We start from the raw sequence: 20583 nt of genomic DNA, 5'->3' as shown, positions 1-20583 counted from the left end.
TCTTTTTAATCAATTTTCTTTTAATCTCTTTAGTCAAACAGCTTTAATTTAATTTTGTTTTAATCGCTGTAGATACTAAAACCATTAGAGCATTAGTCATCTGGGTATTTGTGACGTCATTGATATGAAAAATGTTTAAGGCCATCAAATAATTTACCCTTAACACGATAATCTTTTTTTTTACACCAGAAAATTGTAGCATGCCAATTTTCAAGGAAAATTATAGGGTGTTTGTTTTTCGAAAAGAAAAAATCACAGATAAATAGATAAATATACATAGGCTGCATACAATTATTATTTGCAAATTTCTTTTTAAGTTTTTTTTTTAAAATCTCTTTTGCGAAATAAATTTAACTTCATTTAGTTTCATTCGCTGCGGGAAGTAAACCATTAAGGCGTTTTAATAACTGATACTTATTATTTAAATTTTTATAATTACTTAAATTCAGAACTTCTTAAAGTCTCACTGAAAGTATTTTAGATCTTGTCATGGCTGTAACAGCACCTGCAACCTAGTAAAGAGGAAACTACAGCCCAGAGTAACCCAAAGTTAAAATGCCTTTTGAAAGAGAGTGTCTAGCGATAAATATTCTACATCTAAAAAGGATTCAGGAATGATAACTATTATATAGGTTTATCTTAATACAACAGTCTATTTAAAAATCATAGTAATATGCTCTTTCATGTTGTATTTATGTAAATATCTTTTAGACTTCTGGCAAATCAAAAACACCAAAGCTATTCAGCTTTTGGATGAAATTGTCTCTCGCGGCGCCTTTTCAAAATTGCAGCACTCACTTATAGAATATGATAAGACGGAAGCAGTTAAATGTTTATGGTTTCCAACTGTAAACAGTTTCAGGTTATAATATATAAAGCTTAACTAAATTTATACTTTGGAATATAATTATACTTTCCAATAATTGGTTGAAATGATTTCAGCATACATACATACTCACACAGGATATAGTACATAGTACCAGATACCAGTACCAATACCAGAATACACTTGAGTGAGTCACTTCAAAATAGTACGCTTCAATGACCCCGTAGTATATGTTCTAGTAGGAATTTTTAACTAGACATGAGCAACAACTTTAACTATGTGATTGAGAAAAACTTTCAGTACTTTCAGTTTCTCAGTATATAGACCAAAGTACAAAAACTTATTGATAAGGAACTAACAGTGTTCAGTAATTTTCAGGGGAAGGGGGGGGGGAGACGCTAATATGTAAAACCCAATTCTTACAAAGGATCTAAAAATAAAATTATATTAAATTAGCTCGAAGTGGATACTATTTTTCGAAGTTCATGTTTGTAAGGGGCTTGTGAATGTGTTCGGTGTTAGCATATTTTAGGGGGAAGGGGAAGACCTTATAGCACAAGACCTGATTCTCACAAAGGGTTTAAAATAAGAATTGTATAAAATTAGCAATTGCAAAGGATTCAAAAATAAAACTATATAAAATGAGCAAAAAGCAGATACAGTTGCTAGGATACTTAACCCTAAATAAAAATTAAATTTTTGCTAACAACTCACTGCAACACTAAGCCACCAGAGGCCAATACACCTGTTCAAGCTCCTACTCCATCTCAGTCTGTTTACAGCTTCCCTCTTTACTCTCTCCAAGAAATCCCCTTTTCCCTTAAATCCTTTTTACGACCTCCTCGCCCCATTCAGGGATGACTTGCTTTTCCCTTTGCCCTAGATGTTTGGCCAAAAAGAACAACCTTTGGAAATCTGTCATCCTTCATCCGCAGAACGTCTTGGAAACGTAGTACTTCAGAAGTTTTCTCCATAATACTGAAGAAGTTTTCCACAAAATTAAAAAAAGTGAAATTTATCCACTTTTTTCTTTTCTATTGTCAAGCAAACCAAATCCAAAATAAAAATCGGAGTAAATGAAATTAAAGTTACGTTTGGTGCTAGGACATTTTAGCAGAAAGCGCGTTAATACCTGAGACCCAGGTCTCAAAAAGGTCAAAAAGGACTTAAAAATAAAGCTATATAAAATTAGCACTCAGCAGATACAATCTTGTGTGGCCCATATTTGTTAGAGGGTTGTGAAAATACTTAGTTATAGTTGTAGGGCGTTTTAACAATTATAAATTGTATTTGAAGTACCTCAGAAGTTTCCTCCGCTGTACTCAAAAAGTTCTCCACCAAGTAATTAGAATGATGCTTCATCCTCTTCTTTTTGTCTATTTTCAAATACAACAAATCCAAAACAAAAATTGGTGTAAATGGTAATTAGATAAGCTAAATGAAAATAATGGAAATAAACAAAAATTAAAATAAAAATTGTGAAAATTGGAATTATAAGAGAATGGAAACATACCAATAGGAAGGTCTGTCCCATCTCTACTACAATCGTTTCAAGTTTATAGTCAAACAAAAAAAGAGTCGGAAACAGTCTATCAAGGGAATATACCACATTGTGCCATCGGTATCCAATACACCTTCTTTGCAGTCCCGTCTGTAGTAATTTATTTTGGGGATGGGAGAACAATTCATAGAAAAGGCAAAACTGGAAAATTATATGAAAAAAATAGAAAAAGATTTCAAAGTTCATTAAATTCCTGAGTTTTTTTGTGGGGGGAGATCCTTATTTCCAAGCGTTGGCTGTTATGCTGCGAGTTTGGGAAAATGGTACCGATAAAAACTTTGAGAGGGTGTCTTAACATATAAATTCAGATAATGTCTTAAAATATGTTATCTTAAGAATAAAGTCAAGTCGTGACTATATATTATTTCCAGTAAACCAATGTACTAGCATTATTTACTCTCCGGGTGTTGTTTTAATTGTGATTTTTGAAATTCTTTTCTCTACAAGATTATTTGTTTTGATTTAGAAGTTTGGATACAAGTTTTATGTTGACTGACGCATAAAATTTCAAAAACTATTAACGGAAAAGAAAATAAACCAATCTTTGACACTTGCTTTTACAGCTCAGTTTAGGGGCTCAGTGTTTTTATTCATTTGTTTAATTTTTTCTCCCCGAATTCAAACACCTCCAAGGGGAAGAGTGATAAGAAGTTAGGACAGAATTTGATGAAATTGCACTTCCGAAGATGGTCTAAGGATTAAACGAAGGGACTCTTCAAAAAATGGACCTCAGTGGTAGTAATCTTAATATTTAAAGGGATCTTAGACATTTTGATTTCAAACAGTTTGTGGTAACCAGCTGTAAATAAGGAGCGACATAGCTAAATTGTAACCAAAGCTTTAAAAAGCAGAGTCTTAATATTAATAAATATAGATTTTTGGGTGTTTAAATAGCCCAAGTTTAAAATCACTAAATGTGTGTTTATTTGCCTTAAAAAATAGCACTCAGTGAAAATGTATTTTTTTAAATACACCACTAAAGCTATCCCTTGGCTTGTATATTGTACAAAAGTGGGATACCCTGCTATCCCTTTTTTACGCAACTTTAAAAATTTTGAATGGTAAGATTTTTTCCATGTATTCCAACAATTATACTTTTTTTTTACCTTGGTTGCAGTTATGTGGATTACTTCTTGGGACATGTGAAAAGCAGTTATTGAAAAGCAGGAAATATATCCTTATGTATTTTATAATTTTTTCTTTGTTTTTTTTTTTGTATCCAAGTAAAAAAAAACAACTTGAATTAGCAGCCATAGAGTGATAATATTAATGTTGTTACTCATAATGTGAATCTATGATGCACCGTAACGAACTATGCGCCGTGCATCACAAAACAAATTGAAGAGAGTTGTTTAAAACATAATTTCAAAAGCAAAAGGCTGAAAACTTTATAATCGAGATCTGCTCAGTTAAAAAATTATGTACAAATCTAATTCTAAGAAATGAAGATTTCATATGATTTAAATGGCGGCCGGCGGTTACCCCTCCCCCCGAAAAATACCCCCTAGAAAATAATCCATTCCGAAAAATACCTGGAAAATCCACCCCACGGAGTATATAAAAAATCATGGAGCCTAATAGAAATAAAAACAATAGGACGTAATTTTTGTCAACAAAAAACGAGCAGAAAATAATTTAAAAGACCTTTTCCACAAAAAAAAGTTGTCAAAGAAAAGGGTTAAGCTTCATTACGCCAAAAACTAGCAGAAATAAATTCAAATAATTTTCCAGGCTTAAAACTACCACAAATTACCATCAATAAAAAAAAAACAAAGAAAAATTACTATAGATAAACGAGTGAAACACGGGGGGGGGGTATTTTCATCGGATGCATTTTCTACGGGGGGGGGGGGGTATTTTCCGCGGAGGGTATCCGCGAGTTGTATTTTCTACAGGAGGATTTTCAGCGGGGGTATTTTCTGCTTTTTCCCACAGGGGGGGATTTCAGGGGTGGGGTGTAAGTGCCTAGAACCAATTTAAATTATCTCAACTCGAATCGCGCTCAATTAGGATTGGGTTACGCTTATTTAGAAAAACACTCAAATACTCAACTTCTAAAAAATGAAGGTTTCATGGTGATCACATTAAGCTTTTGATCGAACTAAAATAGAGATTGAGAATTGAAATCACGATCAGTTGACTTGAATCGAGATTTCATACTCAAAACGAAATTAGAAAACAATACAACAAAATTCTAAGGAATATAGATTTCGTTGACATCGAACTGTATTTTCGCAGCTGTAGGAACGTTCCATCATATAGAATTTATTATCGGAAAACTAGTAAAAAACAAACTACGTTGTCGTCGCTGTTATCCAAAACACTCTTTAAACTATATCCTCATCTTGTCTACGACAACTCAATTTTTGTCAAAAGATATTTTATCTAAATATTGTTTTTGTCAGTTACAAAAGGCAATGTTAATTACAAAGGGTCAGCATTCGGCCAGCTGATAGGCTGAAGAGGGGAAAAAGAGGTAAGAGGAGGTTCTAACTAGGGAAGAAGAGGGGTTAGAGAGGTCTTTTTCAGGAAATAATTCTTTAATTTTTTTAATTTGGTGTTTTGAATTTTGCTTTATTTTCAATTTCAGTGTTTAATTTTTTTTTTACTTTCTGGTATTGTTTCTACGGCAATAATTGTTGACATCTTTTTTTATTACTGATCATTGTATGATAAGTATGTGTGTTTCTGAAGAGCTTCAGGAGGCGCCCTCTTGTTCTTGAGGAATCATCTCTCTCAAATAGGTTTGTGATAGTATCATGGTTTTGAATTAACTTGTACGTCATTCAAAAATCCGTTGACATCGAATTGTATTTCCGCAGCTGTAGGTACGTTCTGACGAATCTTGCGAAAGCGCGGCAAGCAATGCCTCATAAAAAAGGAGAAAGGCGTGTGATAAATTGCTTGGGAATCTGTCACCTGCTCCAGTCAACAAAAGTTTTCTTTGGCGTTCTTTCTAGACTGAATTATATTCCTTTGGAAAACCCTAGCTCTATTATTCATTAACGCTCTTCTGTGTTTATTCTAAGGGTGTATCAAGACAAACAGTTCCCGTTAACGAACTCTAAGTATGAAGTGACGGTTATAAGTGAAAATCAAAACTCTAACAGAAGGAATTTTGATAACAGTAGGCTATATATGTTACCGTGAATGTCCGCAAATTGGGTAATGTCGACATTCACCGGTGAATGTCCGAAATACCTTTTTTCTCCTTGGATTTAGTCAGCATTGCCAGTCAATTCTTTCAATTTAATGCAAGGTTTGATGATGACACATTAGGTTAGATTAGGTTTGGTAGACGAGGTTAGATTTGTTTAGGATAGCTTAAGTCAGGTTTGTTTAGGATAGTTTAAGTTAGGTTTTTAATCTAAATTAACCTAACCTGACCTAACCTAACTTTAACTTTCACCATCATAGCTTGTATAAAACTGAAACAGCTGAATTGCAAAGCTAATTTAATTTAAGCAGAGAAAAGGGAATTTTGAACATTCATTGATGAATGTCAACATAACTAGATTTCGAACATTCACGGTAACATATACATATATTGATTTCCATTGTGATCTAAAATACGTAAAACGTATTAGATTTAGAATTACCCGCAAAAAGCTATTAGAAACAGGGAAAGTATCCCAGAAAAGAAAAGTATCTTGGTGAAAATTGTATCATCAAATTCACCGTATTAAAGACCTTAAATAGAGTTTTCAAAAAAAATTTCTCAAATCCTTTTTTCTCAATCCTTATCATAAGGGTGTATTATAACAAACAGTTCCTGTTAATGAACTGTAAGTAAAGAGCGACGGATCTAAGTAAAGATTCGAACTAAATGAAGGAATTTTGGCCACAATATATGCATAAAAATGTTTTTTTCACGATGATTTCAAATATTTAAAATGCATTAGATTTAGAATTATCCGTAGAAACCTATGAGAAACAGAAAAAAAAATTCCAGAAAGGGGATAAATCTCGGTGAAAGTTACGCCATCAAATTCAGTATATTTAAAACGTTTAATTGGGATTTCAAAATCCTTTTTCTCAAAGTCAGGACAACAATGGTTCACATTCAAAGGCGGAAAACTGCCTGGGAATCTGTCACCTGTTGCCATCAGCAAAAATTCCCTTAGTTTTTCTTTCTAAGTTGTTTTATATCCCTTTAGAAAACCCTTGCTCTGTTGTTTATTAAAGTAAGAAAAACAGTGAAAACAGTTAATTGTTTGAACTTCTTGTGCGGAATTTTGCATAACCATATATCAGGCACGTACGCAGAAATTATTACCGGGGGGGCCAAAACCTTCGAAACAGCAGATATAAAGTAACACTTTTTTTATTTAATAATGCAAAAAGCACGTATATCGGAAAATACAGATTAACTTTAATCTGTAGTATTGTAGCGGATGGGGGGAAGAAGACTGAAGCCTCAAAAGTACGTTTTAGGCTCAGTTTATGTTCATAGCGATTTAGATCCAGTGATTAATCCATTATATCCCACTGAAAGGGAAACTTTAGGGTTAACAGTGCAATATGGGTGCTGTGGGGGGGGATAGTTCTTCTATTGCAAAAACGTAGATTTTATGTATTAGAACTATAAAAATGAATTTCAACGACGTTAGGCTATATATATATATACCAAAGCAATTTTATTTTTATGATGATTCCAAATATTCAGAATTTCTTAAGGGTAATTCGGATGATTGGTAATTCTAAAACCTATCAACAAAAATGAACTTGAGAAAATGTGGATGATTTTAGATAAAAGAAAAAAAAAACTCCCTAAAAAGGTGATAAATCTTCACGAAAACTACACCATCAAATTTGACATACTAAAGAACCGCTAGCAGAGGTTTTAAGCTCCTTTTTTGTCAAAGCTAGGCAACCAATGGTTCATAAAAAGGGGGAAGACATGTGATAAACTGATTTGGAATCTGTCACCTGTTCCTGTCAACAAAATTTTTCCTTTGGAATTCCTTTTAGGCTACCTTAAATCTCGTTTAAAACCCCATGCTCTACTATTCATTAATGTTTTTGTATTATTATGAAAAGTTTTATGACTGTTCTTTGCTCTGAAGCTAATAGGAATATAAACTTTATTGAGTGGGGGCTGTAGGTTTTAATGTCCTTTTATATATAAAAAAAAGCTTTATGGCCTTGCTTTCTTGATTACAACGAAAGCAATCTTAATTGGTTGCTAGGCCAACATGGAAAATTGCGCACAAAGGACATCAAAGGGCAAGGTTTTTCCCTCCTGAGACGATAAAATATTTTGTGCAAGCCTGTATTATTCTGTATAGGTCTTACACAATTTTTCTTGACAAAATAGCCTTCTTAAGCCCTACACATAAACATTTTTAAAACGTGTAGTTGAATATTCCAAAGCGTGCACATTGCCTGCATTATTATGCACTTTTTAGGAGCTGATAAATATCTGTCTCTATTTGTCGATTTGAAAATGCCCGGAAATTCTAGTTTAACATTTCCAAGCAACCTCAATCTTCCTTGAAAAAGACTGGTAAATGTAATTCCATAATTGTACTATCCACCTTATTCTCGCAATGGAGACAAAGGTCGTTTGGGTTTAGAAGTGGTCCATTCCCCCTCAGAACCTTTCTATATCAAAAAGGAAAATAAGTTGCCCAGATTTAGAATCAAACGTGTGGCTCTTTTGGATTTATCTTTACAGTCCCAAGGGCAGTCAAAATGAAATCTTCTTTTTAAACTGGTAAATTTGAAACTTACACAATCATCCATATAAAACAGTGTGTGGTAACAAACTGTAAGTAAGGAGCGACCCGGCTCAATAATTACGGAAACTCTACAAAAGAGATTTTGATACTAATAGTTAAATCAAATGAATTAAGTTTTATGTTCATTTAAATGTGTAAGTCTCATCAATTTTTGTCTTATCCATCAAAAGTTACGAGCCTAAGAAAATTTGTCTTATTTTTGAAAAAAGGGGAAAGCCCCCATAAAAGTCATAGAATCTTAATGAAAATCACACAATCAGATTCAGCACATCAACGAACCTTACTGTAGTGGTTTCAAGCTCATATCTACAAAATGTGGAATTTTGTATTTTTTGCCAGAAGAAAGATAACGGATGCGTGTTTATTTGTTTTTTTTTTTATGGGTGATTGTATCGACCCAGTGGCCCTAGAATATCTCAAGAGGGCTCATTTGAATGGAAATTAAAAGTTTTAGTGTCCTTTCCAAGTTACCAAAAAAATTACAGGGCAACTAGACCCCCTCCCACGCTCATTTGTTATTAAAGTCACCAGATACAAATTTTAAGATATCTATTTTGTTCAGCATAGTCAAAAATTTAGTAACTATATCTTTAAGGATGACTTAATCCCCCACAGTCCCCGACGGAAGAACTGCAAGCTATAAACTTTGCCCATTGTTTGCATATAGTATTGGTCATTGGGAAATGTACAGACGTTTTCAGGGGGATATTTTCGTGTGGGGGGATTTGGGGAAGGGCTATGAGTGGAACGATCCCTCTATGGAGAAATTTTCATTGGGGAAGATAATTTGTCCATGAAGGGGGTGCCGGTTTTGCAAAATTATTGAAAAACAATCAGAAATTAAATAAAAAAGCAAGTTTTTTTCAAATGAAAGTAAGAAGCAATATTAATACTTAAAACGAACAGAAACTATTACTTATATGAGGGTTCGCCCCCTCGTCAATACCTCACTCTTTACGCTAAAGGTTTTTTTAGTAGTTTCAAATTTGTTATAATTAAACAGCCTTTGTGATTCAGGGGTCATTCTTACAGAATTGAAACAAGTTTTGAACTTTAGCGTAAAGAGCGTGGTATTGACGACGGGGCTAACCCCCTCATACAGGCTACGTAATTATTTCCGCTCGTATTAATTTTTGATGTTTCTCCTTACTTTCTGTTAAGAAAACTTTTTTTTTCAATTAATTGTTTTTAAAGATCAGAAGATAAAAACTTCTATGTGCATTTATGCAGGTTTTCGTGTTAGCGGTGCCATTTTAAGAACAAGAAACGCTGGTGAAAATAAGGAAAAAACTGCGAAAATGTTGTCAGTCTTAACTAATTAGTTTTGCTTATTTATTTTGGTGGTCAGGCTTGGCAACTCTGACGAAAATACCATACTGCCATAAAAACTTCATGATGAAGAAACCAAAAAAAGAAAAATCTTAGAAATCACAGCTTTTAGTTGTGAATAGACCGAAGATGGGCTCAAGGGGGAAAATTCTTTTTATTTTTATTTCTTCACACTTTCAATTGTATGCCCATTCTTTACTTTATATTACAAATAGTAATGATGAAAATTTTCTTTTCAATCTAATCAGACTATGTAAGTCATTTTACTGTAGTCTTGAAAACCAAAAATATTTCATGGACCATATTATGGTCGAAGTTTGATAAATCAGTCCATAGTTGAAACAACCTAAATAAAAGCTATAAATATTTGGAATAAATAATATGTAACACACGGTTTCCAGCAGAGAGTCTTGGATGATAAAGTGACACTACACGACTGACAAAGCTGGAACACAGTTTGACTTCAACAGATCTGATTAATTGCCCATGGATATGTAATGCATTTGCACTGGTATCAAGAATAATACATTTATTATTCATTTAAGCCTTAGATATTTAAGAGAAGCTAATAGATGTTAGGGCCTTAGAAATTTTGTGGCAAACAAAACATAATTCAAATGGGGATGATTCTACTTATTTAGACAGTGGAAAAAACAGGCACAAAAATCCATATATTTCGATAACATATACAGCAACCATCATCAGTAGAATTACTAGAATAATGATATTGAAACTAGCAATTTATATACAAAAAAATAATTTTCGGGTCATTCACAAATTAATGAACTTCCGGATCATTTACTAGATTATTTTCAGAGAAAGTGAGTTATATCAAGACTCAATGCACTTTAACATTCTATGAAACTAATCCACTTTAACTTTCTATGAAAATAATCCAGTGAATAATCCAAAAGTTCATTATTTTGTGAATGACCCGAAAAGTTATTATTTTTTCTTTGTATATAAATATACTAGTTTCAATATTGTTATTTTAGTAATTCTACTGATGACGGTTGCTGTATATGCAATCGAAATATCTGTACTTTTGTACCTGTTTTTTTTTTTTTTTTTTTTTTTTTTTTACTGTCTAAATAAATGGAATTATCCCAATTTGAAAATTTGTTTGTTCGTCCTAGAACGGCAGTCTGGTCTAAGAAAAGAATACTTAATCTAAGGTGTTACGTCGAAAATACGTTGTATATTTGTGGCAACATTCTAGTTTTTGCCCTCTTCTTAACTAAGCAGTATAATAACAATGCAACGTCAGCCGGGTATCGAAAAGATGTATCTCCTTAATTGTAAATGTTCAGAAGAACAAAAAAAACTCACAACTTATTTATTTCCCCCCGATGACCGTAATAAAAACAGATCGATATGTGAATCAATGCACATGCATCTTTTTTTTTGTTATACGATTATCGAAAGAGAAATAAATTAGTTATGGTTTTTTTTTTATCTTCTGAAAATTGCAATTATTGGCATACGTCTTTTTGATACCCGAATGACGATAATAACTTCACCTATCGTAAAATGTCTTTATGTATTGGGCTTTCAATAGCTCATTCAGTTTAATTGACACCAGTTCCCTCCTAATGCCTGGACATTGCTAACCTTCAAATGCGCCGGTTTTGTTATTTTTTTTTCGAATTAGCATTATGAACTAACTATTGATGAGAAACAAGTACAAAAAAAGAATGTAAAAATTACAAAATCAGCGTTCCGAACAAAAATGAAAGGACAAATGGCCTAGAATCTAGGCCCTAGATATAGGCTTATAGTTTCTAGACACTGTTATCTTTCCGTAATTAGTTTTTTCCTCTTTTTTTTTTGTTTTTAAGAATGGTCTGATGATTAAGCCATTTGGTTTGTTATTGTTTTAATCCAATTCCTTCATTCTATAACCGAACATCTACAAAGTTTTATTTTCGTGTGTGCTAAACATCTTTGAAATACTTCAAAGTAGTGTTGGTGAGACAAGGTTTATCTCGTTCTGCTCAAAAGGAAAGGTTGTATCGGTATTATTAAAACAGAGAAAAGTAAAGTTGTTTCACGACTACTATTCGACATTATACCGCAATCAATACAATATTTTATCGATCGCAATGTTTTTAGCTTAAGACACAATAGTCGATTAGGTCATCGGTGTTTTACATGAGGTCAAAAATACCGTTTTTTCGCGATTACTATTCGATATTGCATCGCACTCTATACAGTATTTTACCGATAATAATATTTTGACTTACTATATAATAGTCGAATACGTCATTGGTATTTTACAGGAGAGCAAAAATATTGTTTTTTCACAGTTACCATTTGCTTGTGATTCACTTTTAATCGTGAATTTGTTCACAGCATTTTTTTATATTTTTTTAAAGTAGCATTGTGTAGCTGAATGAAATGGTTTCGTTCAACGCACAATTACGTTCGTCTTTCATATTTGTTTTTCTGGTAGACAAACTAAAACATAATATGTCCTGACCATGTTCGATAACACCCATCTTACGGAATGCATGAAGAATGCATCTGGGAGAAGGGAATAAATTAAAAACAAAGAAAAAATATTTGAAAATTAGAAAAAATCGATATCTTGGAAGAGGGGATGACAGGCATGACACCCTCCTTTTTACTTACGACACCATTTACCTCGTATGAAAAACTTGTCTCCTCTTCAAATTTTAACCTTGGCATAGATATACTAGCAGAATATTCTTCATTTTCTAACTCACTTTTAATATACAGTGTATAGGCTTACATTTTTGGGATGTAATTCGTAATAAAATACACAATACGTAATAAAAAGTGGAAATGTACATGAATATCCGGAAAAAGGAACATAATTGTAATGACACTGGTCTGATATTCTGGGCCATTTTCTCTTTTTTCTTGATTTGGCACGTAAATATGCAACGATAAAATTATAATTATAATTAACTAATAATAATTATAATCATTTATATATATATATAATATAAATATTAATATATAATTATATATAATTATATATTTATAATTTATATTTATTATATATTTATTTATAATTATATATAAATAATTATAATTAACTAATAATTATAATAATAATTATAATTAACTATAATGATTATAATTATAATTAACGAATTTTTCCTATTAGAAAAATATAAATTGACAGTCGTTAATTACTTCGTTGATTTTTCTCTTTAATATAAACGCTTTTGTTTTCTAGTATGTAAATTCACTAGTCGACCAACGAGGGTTCCTGGATGGCAATTTTTTTTTTTGGAATTCAACTTTACATTTACCATCTAACGGTCTTTTCTCCAAAAGTTCAGTTTCATGTTAAACTTTCGTCCTTGTCCCAGCCTCAATATATTACCTAAGTATTCAAGGTTCCAAATACATTAATCATAAAATTTTGAAGATTTAAGTAAGGTGTGATGTGAGTTAGGGACATATATCCATTAACCATCAGATTAGTTTTGTAAACACAGTTCTCTGCCTGCGTAATTTTCGAATGAAAAATAATCTTTTTAACCGAAAATCTGGCTAAATCTTAAGGCTAGGTAAAATATGGGATTATTAGGAGGGGGAGAGTGTATTATTAGAAAAGCGACTGTTTTATGAGGTAAGCGTGTTAGCTCCGACGAATAACTTTTTACTCTTATAATTTCCCGGTTGTTCTTGAGCACTGATTGACGACTTTGTACCTGTTCTTATGTATTTAGTTGCAACCAATCTAAAAAGCAATGCTTTCCAAAAAAGAAGTTTTTCAAAGCAGAGTAAAATCCCTATTAAAAATAAATTGGGCAGAAATAAAATCCAATATTATTTCGAATTCTAGACGAACTGAAATTACTATCAATTAATAAATGTAGCTCAAAACAAGCAGAAATTAAAATGAATTGTCAAATCAAACATATAGAAAACAGATATATAAAATAAACATAATTCTAAAAAAAAATATTATTAAATCCCTAAGACTTCTAAAGGCCAGAGCGCCATTTGCGTTTTTCTAAAAACAATTTGTGTTTCGAATACTACGAATGTTTTTTGTTGTAACATCAGCACAACAACAAAATATGGTCTCACAAGGATGATCAAAACTTATAAACAAGAGCATTGCTATGGCTTCCTCCCTCTCAACCCTAAAAAATTAGAAAAAGAATTTCTATGGCACTTTTAGCTTTAAAAAGATTAGATAGCGTTAGCTTTACTCTTGTTTGTCGCAATTTCAGTTCGTTTTAGGTTTAACTTGATCATTCATTGTAATTTCTGTTTGTTTTGGGACTCATTTATTCGTTGGCAGTGATTTCCGTTTATTTCAAGGTTGAAATTTTACTTTACTTTGACTCTGTTCTTCATTGGTTTAAAGTAGCGCTTTACGTTTTTTACAAAATTTTTGCTGTAAATAGTTTTTTTTAGTTTATTCCCGGAAGGGAATAATGAAACTTGAGGAATTCTTTTATATAGGCTACAATGGTGTGAATTTCTGGAAGTCTGAGCAGTATTTCAATTTTTTAATGTCTACAATTATTAAAGAGAAAATGTCTAAAGCATAGTTTACTTTCGTTAAAACACCAATGACGTTTTGGCCTTGAGAAGGGGCAGTGGTTGCCCTAGTTGTAGTATATTCTTTTATTTATAAATTGGGCTTGATCATTAATTTAATTTTGGGATTTCTGATCAGCAATGAAAATTTGTGTGGCTCTTTTCAAGTTTCTCCCCCTCCCTCCTCTACTGTTAAACAAGCGTAACGCCTGCTGCACAAGTACCCTCCTAAAAAGTTCACTCATATGACACACACAAAAATCTCTCTTTTACATCTAATAACTATTTTATTTTATTTTGGTCATTGACCTACTTACATGGCCATATTACAAGAGATATTTCATTAGAATAATCCACCCGGCATCTCATTTTCATATACCCGTCTGAACGTGATTAACAAAGAAAGTAGAAGTACGTATTTTAACGATTTAATTCTATGAATAAATCTTTTAGTTGGATTGAATGAAATCTGGTCTCAGAACACACGCTTGGCTAATGTAAACAAGCGAACTAATGTTCTCCAATGAATCAGTTGCTATGGCATTTTTTAGAGATACTCAACTTTCTAACTTTTTGCCCCCTCCCCCATTTTTACTTAGAATTTGTTTCGACTAAGAACTTTTTGGACTTAAAATTATTTAGATTCAGATTATTTTTGAAATTAGAATTTTTGAACTAAGGATTTCTTGAACTTATAATTTTTTGCATTACTCAGTATTGGGTTATGCATAAATTCGAAATTAAATATTTTAAGTGATGATATGACAGGGCTATGAGGGAAATGGTATAATAAAGCCTTTGAAAAAGTATTGCTTTGTATTGGGGTATGCATAAAGTTGAAATTAATAAAGTTGTATATATTTAATTTTAAAAAATTTAACAAAATTACATTTGATTCAACACATCCAGCTAGTTGCCAAATTTCGAATGGTTTAATTTCTGGCTGAGTACCAAAAAATTTAATGTAGAAACTTTTGAGTACATCAAACTCAGCTAGCTTGTAAATCCTGTGTGATTTAGTTGCTGATTGAATAAAACAAATTTAATTAAAGCACTTTTGAGTACAACAAACTTAACTAATTGATAGATTCTGTATGTTTTAACTCCTGACCGAACATCACAAATTTAATAAAAGCACCCTTAACTACAAGAATCTCACCTATTTGTTAAATTCCGAGTCTTCTAGTTACTGATTTAGTATCAAACAATTTAATAAAACAAACTCCGGTAGTTGATTAATTCTGAGTCTTTTAGTTGCTGATTGGGTAACAAAATTTTAATGAAAGTACTTTTGAATGCAGCAAAAGCTGCTAGTTGATAGTTTCTGTGTGTTTTACATGCAGGCTGCGTACTGAAGATGTACTAAAAATGCTTTTGGTTACAACAATCTCAGCTTGTTCGTAAGTTCTGAATATTTTAGTTACCGACTAGATATTGAAATTTAATAAAGGCACTTTTGAGTACAATAAACTCAGCTAGGTGGTATATTCTGAGTGTTTTAGTTGCTGATTTAGCAATGAAAACTTAATAAAAGCACTTTTGAGTGCAACAAACTTGGCTAGTTGATAAATTCTGTATGTTTTACTTGCTGGCTGAGTACCAAAAAATTAATTAAAGTACTTTTGACTACACCAAACTCAACTAGGTGGTGAATCCTTAGTGTTTTTGTTACTGACTGAGAAACAAAAAAATAAAGCACATTTGAGTAGAGCAAATTCAGCTAGTTGCTAGATTCCGAATATTTTATTTGCTGGTTCAGTATCAAGACATTCAATGAAAAAACTTTTGAGTACAACAAACTCAGCTAGTCGGTAAAATCCGTGTGCTATTTTTGCCGATTGAATAACAAAATGTAATAAAGGTATTCTTGAGTACAACAACCTCAGCTAGGGGATACATTCCTTGTGTTTTACATGCTGGCTGTATACCAAAAATTAAATAAAAGCACTTTTAAATTCAATAGACTCAACTAGTTGGTAAATTGCAAGTGTTTTAGTTACCGACTGAGTGTCAAAAAATGAATAAAAGTACTTTTGAGTATAACAAACTCAGTTAGTTATTAAATTTCCGAGTGTTTAAGTTGGTGACTGGGGAAAAAAATTAATAATGTTCTTTTGAGTACATCAAACTCAGCTAGTTGATATATTCTGAGTGATTTAATTGTTGGTTAAGTACCAATATTTAATGAAAAAACTTTTGAGTACAACAAACTCAGCTAGTTGGTAAATTCCATATGTTTTAATTGCTGATTGGGTAAGGAAAAATTTAATTGAGGCACTTTTGATTACAACAAACTCAGCTAGTTGATAAATTCCCTGTGTTTTACTTGCTGGCTAAATACAAAAGAATTAATAAAAGTATCTGACTGCAATAAACTCAACTAGATGGTAAATTCCAAGTATTTTAGTTAACCACTGCGTATAGGAAACCTTGATAAAAGAATTTTGAGTACAGCAAACTCAGCTAGCTGGTGAATTCCGAGTGTTTGAGTTGCTGACTGAGTAACAAAAATTTAGTGAATGTTTTCTTTTGAGAACATCAAACTCAGATAGTTGATATATTCTGAGTAGTGACTGGAACCCCATCACTACTCTTCACTGCCGTGCTAAAAAGTGCGGTTTACGTATATTGGTTTAAATTGTGAAGTAGCTTTGTAAGCCAATAATATTATTCTTTGTTTCCGAAGAGACAAATAGCTCCGCCTTTTTAAAAACCTGATTATTTCTTATACCTTTTGCGTTATGTACGTTGCTGCTTTGATTTAATCCATATTGTCAATAAATTCAACCTGAACGGTTATTTTGTATGAATTTTCAAGCCAATAAAAATAATAAGAGGCTCTAAGATATGACCCGTGGCTCAGGTCACAAAAATGTAGAAGGAGGAAGTATTTTTTTTTTAATTTAATTGGGAGTAATTTTTTCTATCTTCAATAAAAATTCTCCCAAAAAGATGGTTTTCAAAATTTAGGAGAGCGCGGGCGAAAAATCTGTAATGACAATCTGTGATGGCAATTTTCTTATAAAAATTAGCCAACTTTCTTGCTTTATTTCTAGTTCTTCTTCTGTACTAAATAGTTTTACTTGTTCAATATCCATGTCTCCTCAAGATTATAATGGAAGCTCGTACTAACAATTTTTATTGGCTACTGATATTTGATTATTTTATATTCTCCAAATTTCCCAAGGAGCTGCTCTAAAATACAGTGATACTGCCCTTATTAATACACCGTATGTTTGTAGTTGATAAGGGCTTGGCTATTCCCATGTTCCACAAGAGTTTCAACTTATCATTTTGTTCCAAGAGGACAGCCATCTTATTCTTTGCTAATCTTGAAAAAGCTTCGAATTCTAAGAAATAATATTAATTAATAAACTTGTATGAGTGACGGGAATCTGAGATATATGGTTTTTTGTGTTTAGTCATTTGGTAGGTAAGCAGAGTGAGTGGTGAGTTTGTGATGCATAGTTGAACAGTGGAACCTTGTGTGAATCGGGAGCCACGTGGATGGCATGTAAGTGAGTAGTTGCTTAGCGGGAATTTGAGAGATTTAGAAGTTAGTTGGTAAGCAGAGTGAGTGGTTAGTTTGTGATGCATAGTTGAACGGTGGAATCTTGTGTGAACTGGGAGCCACGTGGATGGCATGTAAGTGAGTAGTTGCTTAGCGGGAATTTGAGAGATTTAAAAGTTAGTAGGTAAGCAGAGTGAGTGGTGAGTTTGTGATGCATAGTTGAACGGTGGAACCTTGTGTGAACTGGGAGCCACGTGGATGGCATGTAAGTGAGTAGTTGGTTAGCGGGAATTTGAGAGATTTAGAAGTTATTATGTAAGCAGAGTGAGTGGTGAGTTTGTGATGCATAGTTGAACGGTGGAACCTTGTGTGAATTGGGAGCCACGTGGATGGCATGTAAGTGAGTAGCTGCTTAGCAGGAATTTGAGAGATTTAGAAGTTATTTGATAAGGAATCATGTGATAAAAATTTGTGGAGTCGCGTCATAATTTCTGTTCGATTTAAGTTTTAATGTTGCTCCTTACTTTCAGTTGAAAAAACTGGTCATTGCGTGTCAATAATGCTGGAAAATCCGGTGCCCCCTTCGTGGAAAATTCCCTTCTCCCAAGAAAAATTCCTCCATGTAAAGATCCTCCCACGTAAACTTTTTCTCATAACCTCCCCTCCCCACCATAAAAATTCCCCTTAAAGCCTCTGTATACTTCCCAATAAGCAATACTATATGTAAACAATGAGCAAAGTTCACAACTTGTAGTCCTTCCCCGGGGCTGTGGGGGGATTAAATCATTCTCAAAGACATATATGTTGGATTTATTTACTATGCTGAACAAAATGGCTATCTCAAGATTTTTATCGGGTGACTTTGGGAAAAAATAAGCGTGGGAGGCGGCCTAGTTGCGCTCTAATTGTTGGTCACCTAAAAAGAGCACTAGATATTTTGATTTCCATTAGAGTCAATCATTTTGCAATATTCTAGGACCACTGGGTCGATACGATTATCCATGGGAAGAAAAACAAAAAACAAACAAACACACATCCGTGATCTTTGTTCTGGCAAAAATGCAAAATTCTACATTTTTGCAGATAGGAGCTTGAAACCACTACAGTAGGGTTATACGTTGAGTCTGGTGCTGTAATTTTCATTTAGATTCTTTTAGGGGGTGTTTCCTCCTGTTTTCGAAAATATGGCAAATATTCTCTGGCTCGTAATTTTTCATTTGTAAGAGTAAACTTAATGCAACTTAGATATTTGAAGTCAACATATAAATCCGGTAAAATTCTAGTTAATTGACTTCTTGTTATCTTGGAAAGGGTTTAGGTTAGGAAAGTGAAACTTTCAGGGATGGCTCTACAGGCTAAATTACGTCCCGGGAAAGTATTTCAAAGTACCCACCTTTACCCCTTCTCCCTCTAGAGGGCCCTGAAATTTGCCTACAGGACAGGCGTATACTTATTGAAAATTTGACAAAACAACATTTTACCTTAATTTTCAGTTACTAGTTGCTTTTTCTCTGCCTTTAGTTCTGAAAATGCAATTCCTGTTATTTGAGTAGAATCTTGAGCCATATCAATGTTTTTTTTCAAAATTTAGGAAATGTATTTGCATATCTTTAAAACCTTATAAAATGGAATTGAGCAAAGTTATGAAGCTGAAAACAATTTTGTTGTACTTCAATTAAGCAGAAGATCTATTTTGCAAGGTTTCACTTTTATAAGACACATATTTTAAAAGGTCATCAAAGTTCAGGGCCCTCTAGAGGGAGAAGGAGTGGAGGTAGTTGCTTCAAAATACCTTCCCGGGACATACTTTAGTCTGTAGATTCATCCCTGAAAGTTTCATTTTCCTAACCTAAACCTTTTCTGAGATAGAAAGAAGTCAATTAACTAGAATTTTACCATAAATCTAATTCTTTTGATTAACCTATTGGTATCGAAATTCCGTTTTTTAGAGTTTCGGCTACTATTGAGCCGAGTTGCTCCTTACTTACAGTTCGTTACCACGAACTGTTTGATTAAAAAGGGTGAGGAAGATATTTCTTTTCTTGAATGATGATTTTTTAAATTATTATTTTTGGTAAGTCAACCTAATCCTCGCACAGTAGAAGGAATCATGATGAAGCTTCCAGTGACAGATTTTTTTTCGGAGGGAGAGGAATACACCTTTTTTTTCTTCTTTTTTTACACCTGTCTTTCGACTGGCTTCGATGTTAGTTATATAATTTTTCTTGTTGAGAAAAACTAAGTATAAACACAAATTCTATGACATCCAGGTGGTATATATCTTTCGCCAAATTTTATTATTTTTTTTTTTTTTTTGGAATTCAAAGAGAAATAAATTTTAATAATAATACATGTTATGAAAAATGAAGAACCCCCGTTTAATATTCATATTCTTTTTCAGGGCGTTCCATTGACTCAAAATATTTCAGCTGGTGTTATAATTAGTGACAGGAGTTTGGTGTTACAAAGGATATCTCGAACAACAGGGGGAATGTATAGCTGTTATGCTGCTAATTCAGAGGGGGAAAGTACCAGTGATTTAGTCAGACTCAGGGTCAAGCGTAAGTATAAACCTTATCTCTGTAAATCAATTACTGTTTTGGGGGATAGGCGAACTGATAGATTTGTATTGTGATATGACTCCAACGGTTTATTTACCAGTTTTGCTATTGTGGATGAAACATATTCCTGCTTGTGATGCTCTTTGTGGTAAACCTGTAATTATAAATAGAAATATAAAGTGCATCTTTTGCAATTACATAATCAAAATCCTAGATAAAATCATCTTTAACTGGCAAGGAATTATATTTTTAATCTGTTGACTGTTCTTTGGGTTGCCTTCAGCGACAGGGTTTTTCAGCTACGCTTCAATTCTGTATTTGAACGGAATTAATTGTCATTAAATTACTATGTTTTATCACGGAATGGTCATTCTCAACGAAACATTAATTAAAACGAAATATCAATATCAGACAGAATTAAGTCTTGGTATAAAATAATCTGGAATTCATGCTTTAGACTTTTACGTCCTAAAAAAAATTATAATAATAAATTAATAAAGAAATTTGTATAGAAAAATTAACAAAGA

General features: G+C 32.7%; 1 protein-coding gene across 1 annotated transcript in view; it reads left to right on the top strand.

Annotated features, from left to right (window-relative positions):
* The window catches only part of LOC136026967 (uncharacterized), a 93777-nt gene that overhangs the window by 23613 nt on the left and 49581 nt on the right, over positions 1–20583 (top strand). Inside the window, exon 4 of the mRNA XM_065703836.1 lies at positions 19897–20056. Coding sequence (XP_065559908.1) covers positions 19897–20056 — 160 coding nt within the window. The remainder of the gene's footprint in view (positions 1–19896; positions 20057–20583) is intronic.

This window comes from Artemia franciscana, chromosome 5, assembly GCF_032884065.1.
Source record: "Artemia franciscana chromosome 5, ASM3288406v1, whole genome shotgun sequence".
In the NCBI taxonomy this organism is placed as follows: Eukaryota; Metazoa; Arthropoda; class Branchiopoda; order Anostraca; family Artemiidae; genus Artemia; species Artemia franciscana.
This window is presented reverse-complemented; position numbering and strand designations above follow the sequence as displayed.